The 13,404-nt window shown below is 45.2% G+C and overlaps 1 protein-coding gene across 1 annotated transcript; it reads right to left on the bottom strand.

Moving 5' to 3' along the window:
- Window positions 1–3: 3 nt before the first annotated feature.
- Window positions 4–11,864, bottom strand: VPS72 (vacuolar protein sorting 72 homolog). The gene is made up of 6 exons (XM_027533899.1): window positions 11,670–11,864; window positions 7,876–8,028; window positions 7,586–7,700; window positions 7,020–7,196; window positions 923–1,067; window positions 4–586 (listed from the first exon to the last, which is right to left on the bottom strand). The coding sequence occupies exons 1-6, from the start codon at window positions 11,784–11,786 to the stop codon at window positions 199–201; spliced, it is 1,095 nt and encodes a 364-aa protein (XP_027389700.1). The 5' UTR covers window positions 11,787–11,864; the 3' UTR covers window positions 4–198.
- Window positions 11,865–13,404: the final 1,540 nt, after the last annotated feature.

Raw genomic sequence — 13,404 nt, 5'->3', positions numbered from 1 at the left:
ACAAAAGGGATCTTTCTATTTTATTAGATTAAAAAACACAAACCTGTAGGAACTAGGGGGAAAGATGTGAAAGAAATACAGAGACGAGCTGGGCAAAGATCACCGATGACAAAGGGGAGAAGCAGGGCTTCTTAAGAGCCCCAGCTTAAGAACCTTAAGTTAGGACAGGAAAGAGGTTTCTAAGGACCAGACATCCCTTCATTTGATGACAATTTTCTGGCGCAAGGCTCGGGGCCCAGAGCCAGGGAGGGGCTCAGGAGGTGGTGGGCCAGGGCCTAGGGCTGAGGCGGTGGGCGGCAGTCCGTGGGCAGTGATGTACTTCTTGTAGGCCTCACGGATGATCTTGAAGGCTCGAGCAGTGGCGTAGGGTATGTCTGTAACAGGGTCCCGATATAGGGCTGGCCGATGGGTCACCGGGCAGACCTCCCGAACGGGGATCTTTGGGGGCCGCCCTTGAGGAAACCATTCCTCAAATGTGGCATCGTCACTAAAAGTGATGAAGGTACGTGAGCAGCGAGCAGGAGGGATGACGGGTCCAGTCCCAGCACGGGCAGCCAATGCAGAAGCCATGGGAGCGGGATCAAGTCTGAGGGAAAAGACAGAGAAAAACACAAAGAGCTGAGAGGTGAAGACAACAGGTAAAGAAAGAGATCAGAGAACTGAAGAAAGAGCAGGCGGCAGTGGATGGCAACAGTCCGAGAGAATCTATTAAGTGACAGACAGGACAAACAAAGCAGGGCTGGATGGAAAAACAGGAGAGAGAGACTATAAGAAAAATCGGAGCTGATGGGAAAAGGATCTGAAAGATATGCAAGTGTTAGGAGAGCTGTGTGAGGAGAGCAAGTGAAATGGGGCTAAGGGAACACAAGCTGAATTCAGAAGGGAGACACTGCACTCTCTTCCCCGAGATTCACTCACTCACCCTTCTACATCGACATTCTCTTCTTTAGGGCCTGGCTCCCCAACCAGTGGCACGGTCACCGAATGGTAGGTGATTATGGGCCCAGGGCACTTCCGCTTCTTGTGGACCTGCTTCTTTTTGTCAGCCTCGAGCCGCTCATATGTCTCTTCAGGAAGGAATGAGCGGATGGTCAGTTCCCCACTTCCCAAACCCCAGTCCTGTCCTATAGTCTCTTAATTACCCTCCTGGCTGTCTAGTCACTGCTCACCCAAGCCAATTAGCAAAGTCCTCTAAAGCCCTCAAGCATCTCCCATTTCCTAAGCTTTCTGCTTGCCCCTCTTGACATACACCCTGCTCATCATTTCTTAGGTTCACTCGATTCCTCACTGGCTCCGAACAGTAGGACTTCAGAGCTGGAGGGGATCCTTTGGCGAGGAGCCTGCTCATTTCCTCTAACCTCTCGTTACTGTTCTGTCAACTTGCTCCTATCTATCTAAGGCAGCACACTGCCTCTTTAGGATTCCCTAGTGATTACAGTTCTTTCCTACGTTTTAAAAATTATTTATTTATTTACTGAGTTATTTGTTTTTGGCTGCACTGGATCTTCGCTGATGCATGGACTTTCCTCTAGTTGCAGCGAGTGTGGGCTACTCTCCAGTTGCGCTGTGTGGGCATCACCTTGTGGTGGCTTCTGGTGTTGTGGAGCACTGGGTCTAGGCACAAGGGCTTCAGTAGTTGTGGCTCCTGGGCTCAGCAGTGTGGTTCCTGGGCTCTGGAGCACAGGCTCAGTAGTTGTGGTGCATAGGTTTAGTTGCTCTGCAGCATTTAGGATCTTCCCGGACCAGGGATTGGACCCATGTCTCCTGCGTTGCCAGGTGGATTCTTTACCACTGAGCCACCAGGGAAGCCCCCTTCTTTCCCACTGTGAGCTGAAATATACTTCCTGTTGATACTGTTTCACCTTTTAAGGCCAAAAGGAACATAAATCTAACCTGTCTTCCACTTGACAGTCCTTTAATAGTTGAAATTAGTGCTCATCTCTCTTCAGGCTGATCACAGTACCCCTTCTACTGAACCATTCCTCATACAACATGGTTCTGAGTCACTCCCTCCTTTGCCACCTGTGCCAAAAACACCCTTCTGTTCCTGTACTTACCATGATCTATGGCAGAGGCTGCAAGATAGCAGCCCCCTTATGTGTCCTGCTTGATTTGCATAGTGTTTTAAAGAAAAATCTGAATTAGTTGCTGACATTTAAAAGTCAGGAAATTACATTCAAATACAGAGGTTTCTGGGCCCTTTTGAAAAACTAAGAAGAAAATCTGGCAACTTTGTATCTGCATTCTCACAGGCAACAGTGAGCTGAGCTGAGTAACTGTCCTTCTTTCAGGCCCTCCTCTCTAGCTCGCCAGTCGCCCTCTCTGGCCCCGGTGACACTGCTCTGTGGCGGTTCATTGTTGGTACACACGTCTCCTAAGGGCAGTGACTGTGCCTCATGTTACCTATACATCATGAGGGTCACGCAGCATTCCACACATGACAGGAATTCAATAAAGATTTGTTAATGTATACACAGATCAAATATTCCTGGTCCCTCTGTCCCCCTTAAATGTGGGTACTCTGAACACAATTCTCCAGGGCAAGGGTCTCCAACCGCTGGGCCGAGGACTGGTACCTTCTGTCAAATCAGTAGCAACATTAGATTAGAAATGAAGTGCACAATAAATGTAATGCGCTCGAATCATCCTGAAACATCCCCCTCACCCTGGTTCGTGGAAAAATTATCTTCCACAAAATTGGTCTTTGATGCCAAAAAGGTTGGGGACCACTGCTCTAGATAAAGTATGACCAGAAGAGTCCTTTGGATACCTACTCCCCTGACCCCTTCACCTTCCCCAGTGATTTAATCTCCTTTACACTTGAATTCCGGATGGTAATATTGCTTTCCCTTGAGCCAACCTTTCAACTCTTCTCTCAACACTTTCCTGTACCCTCTGTAACCTCTGCTCTATAATCAGCCAACTCATCTATTTCGTCAAGTTTCTCACTCAGCATACCTTCCAAAACTTGCCTTACAGGAAACCTGTCATCCGTAGAGGCCACTACTCCCTGCAGCCCTCTGGTGGAGGCTGCTTATTCTCCCACACCCCGGGCAGGATGTGCCTGGGTCTTGTGGAGCCCCACGCTTCAGCTCTCTTTGCTCCATTACCCTAGATACCTCTGTTCTTCTAGTTCTTCAGTACTTCAAGTACCTGAAAATCTCTGCATTCTATCACTCCTTCCAGCCTTCCTTTTCTCTTCATCAGTCATTCTCTTATCAATCTGAACTCTTTCGCCCAAACCTGGAACGAAGAGCAGTACTGGAAAAAAGTTACACAACAGGTAGAATGAAACCACCAGAAATTCATATTCCCAAACTTCAGAAGACCTGCCAACACCAGCAGATGATCCTATCTCCACAACAATTTCAGTCTTCACTCTCAAGCTTCCAACTCTATCCCCAACACCTGACAAATGACAGTCCCTAAAAAACATCAGATGAGAACCATTATACTGGCCTGCTCTGGATTTACAACCCTATAGCTATGAGCCACCCTTACTTCCTCCCTCTTAACTTAGGCCAATCTTCTACCCGTGCCCTAGCTCCCACCCTGACTCCCACTTCTCCAAAACCCTACACTATTAATGATCCTTTCTTTTCTGTCTTAAAATTCTTTGTTACATCTCACCAAAAATACATACTCTCCAATCTTTGAATAAAAGAGAACAGGGACAAACCCTGTCTTGACCCCAGACCCCCTACTGTTCCTCTCCTACCCTTCATGGCCAAATTTTAAAGGTTTGGCTTCCCAACAACTTCCCAATGGCTTGCTCCCCCAAAAATGCTCCCTAAGGTAATTTCTGACTCCCATGTCACCAAAATCAACAGACACTTCTCAGTTCTCTTCACTGGCATCTCAGCAAGACTGAGCAGCTACTGCCCCAAAACATTCTCTTTCCTTAGAGTTCTTAAGACAAACTTTCCTGGCATTTCCCACTCTCTGGCCTTCCCTCAGATCCTTTCCTAAGCTCCTCCTCTTGTAGGAGACCATTACTTTTTAGTGTCTGCAGGACCTTCTTGAGCCTCTGCCTTCCCTTCTTCCTCTATGTTTTCTCCCTGAGTGATCTCATCCACTCCAGTGTCAATTACCATCCACATTCAAAAACTTCCAAATTAGTATTTCTAGCCCAGATATCTTGTTCAAGCACAAGATTTGTGTGTTTATCTGATTTCTCAGCACTGCATGAACTGCTCACAGACATCTCAAATCCAACATGTTCAATTCTCCTGCCAAACATGCGCCACCAGGATCTCCTATGTCAGAAGCCTGGGAATCACTCTCTTTACAGTGGCCTGAAACCATCAGCAGATTATAATTATAGTGACATCAAGTCACCTCATTATTTGTGATATTTCTCAGCCATTTATATGTTTTAAGAGATAACCACTGTTTAAAAAAAAGAGATAACCACTGTTTTAAAGCACGGCATTGCCATTATACAGATAAAGAGTATATTTCCCATTTTAAAGCCAATATAATAATAATTTTTTTTTAAAGTCATGACAGCTGGACTTCCCTGTTGGTCCAGTGGTTAAGAATCTGCCTGCCAGCACTATTTACAATAACTAGGACATGGAAGTAACCTAGATGTCCAACAACAGATGAATGGATAAGGAAGCTGTGGTACATATATACAATGAAATATTACTCAGCCATAAAAAGGAACTAGTTTGAGTCAGTGCTAATAAGATGAGTGAACCTAGAGCCTATTACACAGAGTGAAGTCAGTCAGAAAGAGAAAAATAAATATCGTATATTAACGCATGCATATGGAATCTAGAAAGTAGTACTGATGAACCTATTTTCAGGGCAGCAGTAGAGATGCAGACATAGAGAACAGACTTATGGACATGGGGGTGGTAAGAAGGAGAGGGTGGGATGAATGGAGAAAGTAGCACGGAAACATATACACTACCACTGCTGCGGCTGCGAAGTCGCTTCAGTCGTGTCTGACTCTGTGCAACCCCATAGACGGCAGCCCACCAGGCTTCCCCGTCCCTGGGATTCTCCAGGCAAGAACGCTGGAGTGGGTTGCCATTTCCTTCTCCAGTACCATATGTAAAATAGATAACCAGTGGGAATTTGCTGTATGATTCAGGGAACTCAAACTGGGGCTCTATGACAACCTCGAAGGGTGGGATGGGATGGGAGGGAGGCTCAAGAGGAAGGGGACATATATATACCTACGGCTGATCCATGTTGATGTATGACAGAAACCAATACAACACTGTAATTATCATTCAATTAAAAACACATAAATAACGAATCTGTTCTGTTGAGGCAGAGAACAGTAGTTCGATCCTGGTCCAGGAAGATTCCCCATGCCATGGAGCAACTAAGCCCATGAAGCACAGATACTGAGCCCTCATGCCCTAGAGCCTGTGTTCCACACAAGAAGCCACCCTAAACAATGAAGAAGAACCTCTGCTCTCGGCAATGAGACAGAGCCTGAGGGCAGAACGAAGACCCACCACAGCCAAATAGAAATATTTTTTTAAAAGTCACGACAATACACCCTGAAAATGTTGAAAATTAATTAAATCTTTTGTGGTCTTTTGGAGTGAAAGTGAAAGTCACTCAGTCATGTCCAACTGTTTTGTGACTGCATGGACTACACAGTCCATGGAATTCTCCAGGCCAGAATACTGGAGTGGGTAGCCTTTCCCTTCTCCAGGGGATCTTCCCAACCCAGGGATCAAACCCAGGTCTCCCACATTGCAGGTGGATTCTTTACCAGGTGAGCCACCAGGGATGCCCAAGAATACTGGAGTGGGTAGCCTATCCCTTCTCCAGCAGATATTCCCAACACAGGAATTGAACCCAGGTTTCCTGCACTGCAGGCAGATTCTTTACCAACTGAGCTATCAGGGAAGCCCCAAAGATGTGCTTCACTGACTGGGAATAGAACCCAGGCAAGGCAGTGAGACCGCTGAGTCCTAACCACTAGACCACCAGCGAACTTTCTGGAGTGTAGGTATCTACATTTCAAAACTACTGATACCATTAAACTAAAATGAATTAAGTGAAAGTGAAGTCACTCAGTCGTGTCCAACTCTTTTCAACCCCATGGACTGTAGCCTACCAGGCTCCTCCGTCCAGGGGATTTTCCAGGCAAGAATACTGGAGTGGGTTGCCATTTCCTTCTCCAAGAGATCTTCCTGACCCAGGGATTGAACCCAGGTCTCCCACATTGTAGGCAGACGCATAACCGTCTGAGCCACCAAGGAAGTCCTAAGGATACCAAGGATACCATCATACTAAAATGATTTGGGTCCCAGATATTCTGGGTAAACAATTTTCCACATCACAGTAGAACTGTATTTGGGTTATGCACATTCAATTATATGTGTTTGATGAAAAAAAGATTCAGAGAGAGATAGCAAATCAAATATTGTAGAGATTTCACCTGTTATTTTACTCAATGTACATATGGTCCAGAGTGAGCACATGATGCAGAGAGTGAAATCTGCTGCTCCCTCATTCGTCTCTCATGATCTGAGAATGCTCACCGTCCCTTAAAGAAATGTATGCTTTTGTACTGTTTGTTCCCATACAGGACTGTGTGCCCAACAGCACATAAACTGAAAAGACCTTACAGAATTTTTACCTTAAAGCAATGTATCTCATGAACAGACTGATTCTACTGAATTTCTAATTCTCATGATCATTAAAGTAGTATTATCATCTCATCACATTTTGTGAACAAGGAAAGAAAGATGCAAGCAGGTTGTAAGTAATTTGCCTGCAGTCTTATAGCAATTGAACAGCGGAGTTAGAATCTGAACTCCTTTCCATACGATTCCTACTTTATACCAAAGCACTTTAATATAACTTGTTCTTCAGAGCCCTCATTACTGCCTACTTCCTTGCTCCTAATCACTTTCTCTCCCCCTATCTTTCATCTGATTTCTCTTGTCCCAAATCTCCATCTGTCCAATTCTTTGGGGCCTCTAGATCTAACTTTTTCTTGTGCTTCTCAGCCCCTCTACCCACTGTTCTCAAAACCAAAGACTGACCCAGTGAACGTAAGTTGAGCTCCTCTGTGATCTTGGCCTCCCTGAGCAGCTCCTCCTGGGTGAGTGGCCGCTCACAGTGGGGCCCCTTCCGTCGCCGTGACTGGCCCTGCCTCTCCTGTACCCGAAGGAATGTTTGTCGTGTGTGCTCAGCTGTAGATTGACGCATGGACTTCCGACCTGGGAAGGAAATCATAGAGGGATAAATCTTTGAACTCATGTCTACCTTCTCTGAATTTAATTTTAAAGCTTTTTATTTGGAAATCATTTCAAACTTACGAAAAAGTTAAGAATAGTACAAAGAACACCCATGAATCCTTTGCCAAATCCTCTGTTAACATTTTGCCCTATTTGCAATCTGTGTGTGCGTATTTTCTGAATAATCTGAGAGTTAAGTTATGCACATCAACATCATAGCTCTCTTCCCTAAATACTCGGTGTATATTTCCTAATTAGAATTATTCCTACATGCTCATAGTAAAGTTATCAACTTCAGTAAACTTAATATGAATACAGTATTTTATCATCATACTTCATCTTTCTCTATTGACCCAAACATCCTCACTCACTGTCAGTGCCATCATCCTGTAGTTCTAATGGAAGCAGTGCCTTCTCTTCTCGGGTCTTCTGAGAGCTACCAGCTGGGGTGCTGACCTTTCGAGGCCTCAAGCTCTTGAGAGGCTCCTGGGGACAGAGTGAAATCAGATACCAGGGAAGGGAAGATATTGGGAGACAATGAAGACCTTAGGAAGAGAAAACCAGCATAGCAGGAAGTGGGATTGGTGTGGGGCATAATGGGACCTGATGAAAGGGAGAATACAAATTAAGGAAGTCCAAGAAAACCAGGCCTCCCCTGCACCTTATATGCTTTGGTGACTACTCGGCGCTTCCTTCTTGGCTCTTCTGCTTCTCCATCACTGGATGGTTCATCCCCTTCGTCGATGTCAAAGTCAGAGTCCACCTCATCCTCTGTGTCTGACTGGTCCCCTTGATACTCATCATCTCCTGATTCCTGAGGACATAGGGAGATGCCGTTCTCACTGGCAGCAGTTATTAATGCCCCTCTAGGAGGAACAGAATCCCTTTGCCTATTGATAAGGGCTGCCCCACTCTCCTTCCCAGCCTAACCTTTCATTTTCCTCAGGCAAGAAGGGCTGATGGTCTTTGGCTCCAGCACCACCCTTTCCAACGTTAACTGACTGCCCTTTACCTGAAGCACACTGTGTTAAGTGCTGGGGTACAAAAGGATATGGTTTGGTCTCCACCTTCAGGGTCTCACAGTCAAGTATAGGAAAAGACATCATTATAAATGGAAGTTTTAATACAGGGCAACATATAAACTACCAAATGGCAATAAAATGTTATAAGTGATCAGAGGAAGGCACACCTGCAATGGACTGATGGCCTGGAAAAGTCTAAATGTTAGACTTTATTCCTTTAGACCAAGGGTTGGCAAACTTTTTCTGCAAAGGACCAGATTAACACAGATAGTGGGTTAGATTCAGCCAGCAGGTTGTAGTTTACTAAACTCTGCTTCAGACTTTAAAGAATGAAGAGGACTTGAGCCATGGTTTAAAATACTGCTAGTATTTAGACAGCCAAGAGGGAAGAGGGAATTCCAGGCAGAGCAAATGACAGGAACAAAGGTGCAGAAGCAAGAATGTGTACAGCATGTTTACGGAATAAGGATTTAGACCTAAGCAAAGCAGGTTTGTCTCTGGCAAGAAGTCTTCCTAGGTGACTGCCTTTCCTAGGAGACTTCCTAGGCTCCATCACAGCCTTCTTCCAGCATTAACTGAATGCCCTATAGGGCTACAAGATTTGAAAAGAAGGTTGCATTCAATCTAAGAGCTCAGTCGTGTCCAACTCTTTGTGACCCCATGGACTGAAGCTGGCCAGTTTCCTCTGCCCATGGAATTTTCCAGGCAAGAATACTGAAGTGGGTTGCCATTTCCTTCTCCAGGGATTCGATATACAGACAAATGTAAATGTCATGACTTAATGACATTTAACTTTTAAACTTATGATCTTATCTTGCAGGACAGTGATTCTCAATTCTCTCCCTCTTACTTGCTCCAGCACTGATAATCACCGCTGAAGTAAGCCAAAGTTACTGAGAAATATGTCTCATTCCTCAGGTGAGTTGGGACAGAAAAAGAGTTGGGTCCTACTACCATGCTCAGACGGTAAAGAATCCACCTGCAATGCGGGAGACCTGTGTTCGATCCCTGGGTTGGGAAGATCCCTTGGAGAAGGGAATGGCTACCCACTCTAATATTCTGGCCTGGAGAATTCCACAGACAGAGGAGCCTGGCAGGCTGTATAACGCATGTTGTTGCAAAGAGTCAGACACAACTGAGCGACTTTCACTTCACACCATGTATAATGGGAAGGCACTGAAGATTTGGGAGGAGAGGAAAGCTACATACAAGGAGTGTTTCAGAAAGTTCTGGAGGTGGTGGGATGGACTGGAGTAGAAAACATGTAGTAGAGCCTAAGCCTGAGTTTGGGCTAAAACAGCAGCCACACAGGAAAAGAGAGAGGAAAAAAAAATGCTTGGGAGGAGGGGAGTTAACTGAGCAGGGCAGCACCTCAAACATGTGCCTTTCTCTTCAATCACTGACGAGACTGACGGGTTACTCTTGGTGCACTTGGTGCCAAAGCAAGCAAATAACACAGTTGACAAGCCAAGGCAGCCAGTATTCAGTCTTGTATTGGTGACCATCATTTCCTCCCAACTAATGTTTGTGAAAGACAGCCTGAGAACACATTAATCCCCTCAGCCCTGACCTGGTATTAAATCATATCACCAGAGGGTAGCAGTTCAACTACATATTAGCTTAGTGCCCAACTGAAATGCTTTCACTAAGTTACGGATTTATTATCATTCCTTTGGCTTTTATCGAGGGTCATTAAGAGACATGACTAGTTAAAAGAATGCTTTTACATCATCTACCAAACCCCTGCTATTTTATTTACAAGGATGTAATTCTCCTTAGGACTTAATGCTGAATAAGTATATCTCTCTTAAAGAACTTAAATGCTTCTTTCTTACAAAAAAAGAAATTCAGGATTTGGCTGCCAGGAAACTCACAGCTAAATTTAATATCAACTGTTATTACCATTTTAGCAGAGGCTCCTGGTACAATTACTTCTCATCTGTCTCTATTTTTACTGTTCCTACTTTTTGTTTATATCATAAGCCTTCTTAAATCCTTTTTGGAAGCATGAAGGGTACATATTAAATAACGACTCGTAAAATGACAGGAATAGGAAAATGGCCTTTGGAGGAGAGATGAGAAGGTTCTATTTTAAACTAATTGGTTATGGCTGTGTTAAGTAATGATTCCTAATCAGTCACCAAGTCCTGTGGATTCTAATTCCTTAGTTTCTCTTGACTCCTCCTGTTCATGTTTCTCTACTCTCACTGCCTCCTCCTACCATTTTCCTCATTATAGAGTGATCTTTCTAAAACACAAATCTGACCATGAAATAATCTTCTCAGTCCTCTGAGTGAAGAATAAAACTTAACATGGCTCACAACACCCTACAAGAATGGGCCCAGGCCTACTCCCTCTATTCTTCTCCTTCCTGGTTTGGAGTATGAGAGCAGCTGTGCAGGTCCCAGAGCAGGCTTTCAGTGCCTTTACATATTCCGCCCCACCCTCTTCCAGGACTAATGGTCATTCTCTCCCTGCTTCCAGTCCTACTGCTCTCCATCCAGCCAAGGCTCACTTTTCAAACTGTCCTCAGCTTAAACATCACGTTTCCCAGGGATGCCCATCCCAAACAACTTTGTCTCCCAAGTGCTACCATAGCACCCTATGCTTAACACTTTTCTCCTTACCACACGATATTTTAACTGACTGTTAACTCAGCTAGGTCACCCACTGGAGTCTGGACAATGTAAGGATAAGGTGGTGTTTTTAATACTCTGTTTCCTCAGCGCCTATCACAGTGCTTGGCTTGCTTTAGACACTTGACACATTTAAAAAATGGACAGATTCAATCAATACAAATTTAACTAGTGTCAACTCAATCCAGTCATTGGACTAGGCACTCGGATGTACACTGTTGAACAGAACAGATCATCTCTAACCTTACAGAACTTACAGTCTATTGGAAGGTATAAACAAAATATATCTAACTACAAACTAAAATATGTTCTATGAAGGACATACATGGGGTCACTTTTCAGGACAGTCAAGAAACAGTTATCTAAGAAAACATTTACAACGATACATGAAAGCTGAAAAAAGGAGTTGGCTAAGTCCCTCTATCTTTTTTTCTGAGAGATTCTTTTCTACAGTTCAGGTGAATAACCAGGCAGTAGGCCAACGAATATACACCGCGTGACTAGGATGTGCCTGGCGTATGCTAGACGTCAGAAGCGCTGAGATGCAGTTAAGGAAATAGTAGTTTTCAGCCACAGTCTGGGGTCCTTCGGACAACTACTCCATTCCTGACCCCTCCAACACCATTCAGGGCTCCCCCTGCTAGGACTCCAGTTTATCCCCCCCATCTCGCCCACCCCATCTCCAGTACCAGCTACCAGCACTCCTCTCCCCCGCCCCCTTCTTTGTCCGAGGTTTCTCTCTCCGTCAGGACTCCTTTTAGCTTTATTCCCTCCCTCTTCCTGGGCCCGGCTCTTGCCTCAGTGAAACCCCCATAAGTCGTCTGGTAGAACTCATCTTCCTCCTCTGCTTCCAGAAGCCCAGAGAGCCGGTTCCCCGCGGTCTTCCGGGGGGCGCGGCCCCCAGCCAAACTCATAACGCCTATGGAGACTGCGCTGCCACCACCAAGCCCCTCACCCAGCGCCGTTCTCTAGGCTCGGCGCTCGATACCACTACCTGCGGGCGGACGGCGGAAGCCGGTCGTCTACAGACAGAAGTAGCAGAGCGTCGAGAAGTTCCCAGTACAGTCCCCTCAGTTCAGTTCAGTTCAGTTGCGTCCGACTCTTTGTGACCCCATGGACTGCAGCACGCCAGGCTTCCCTGTCCATCACTAACTCCCGGAGCTTACTCAAACTCAGTTCCATTGAGTCACTGATGCCATCCAACCATCTCATCTTCTGCTGTCCCCTTCTCCTCCCGCCTTTAATCATTCCCAGCATCAGGGTCTTTCAGATGAGTCAGTTCTTCTCATCAGGTGGCCAAGGTATTCGAGTTTCAGCTTCAACATCAGTCCTTCCAATGAATATTCAGGACTGATTTCCTTTAGGATAGACTGGTTGGATCTCCTTGCAGTCCAAGAGACTCTCAAGAGCCTTCTCCAACACCACAATTCAAAAGCATCAATTCTTCCGCGCTCAGCTTTCTTTATAGTTCAGTTCTCACATCCATACATGACTACGGGAAAAACCATGGCTTTGACTAGACGGAGATTTGTTGGTAAAGTAATGTCTCTGGTTTTTAATATGCGGTCTAGGTTAGTCATAACTTCTTCCAAGGAGCAAGCGTCTTTTAATTTCATGGCCTTCTCAACTCTTCAGCCCCGCCCACTCCTGCGTTGAGGCCACCCCAAGCTCCCCGCCCCAGTAAGCAAGTTTATCCGGGCTGTGGAATGATAAGACACCAGGAGCCCTTTACCCCACGGACAGAATTTGGGAATCAATAAATTTTCATTTAGAAGAGGTCAGTTTCCCTCTGCTCCCGTACGTTTTTCATTCCGTTGTCAATAGAAACCTTTCTGTTATTGTTCAATCGCTAAGTCGTGTCGGACTCTTCGACCCTATGGACTGCAGCACTCCAGGCTTCCCTGTCCTTCACTGTCTCCCGGAGTTTCCTCACATTCATGTCCACTGAGTGGGTGATGCTATCTAACCCTCTCATCCTCCCTGTGCCGCTCCCTTCTCCTTCTGCCCTCAGTCTTTCCCAGTATCAGGGTCTTTTCCAATCAGTTCACTCTTTGCATCAGGTGGCCAAAGTATTGGAGCTTCAGCTTCAGCATCAGTCCTTCCAAAGAATATTCAGGGTTAATTTCCTTTAGGACTGACTGGTTTGAGCTCCATGCAGTCAAAGGGACTCTCAAGAGTCTTCTCCAACACCACAGCTCAAAAGCATCAATTCTTCAGCACTCAGCCTTCTTTATGGTCCAACTCTCACAACCGCACATGACTACTGGAAAAACCAGTTTTTTTTTTTTTTTTTCCCAACAGCATTGACTTTTATTCATTCATGTTGTCACCTGAAATGTCATCTGTTGGATTTAAATGTTCATTAATGTAAATGGCTGAACAAATCCATTTTAATGGATATTCAATTCATTAAAAAAACCTCAATATCCCACATAGTTAAAGTCACTTCCACATAGCCTTGTGACAACTCCCACACCAAAACAGTACTTTATTTTGTAAATTTTGACCCATTATTACTCCCATGTTATGGTC

This window comes from Bos indicus x Bos taurus, chromosome 3, assembly GCF_003369695.1.
Source record: "Bos indicus x Bos taurus breed Angus x Brahman F1 hybrid chromosome 3, Bos_hybrid_MaternalHap_v2.0, whole genome shotgun sequence".
NCBI classification, from domain to species: Eukaryota; Metazoa; Chordata; class Mammalia; order Artiodactyla; family Bovidae; genus Bos; species Bos indicus x Bos taurus.
Note: the sequence above shows the minus strand (reverse complement) of the source record. Positions and strands in the feature narration are given on the sequence as shown.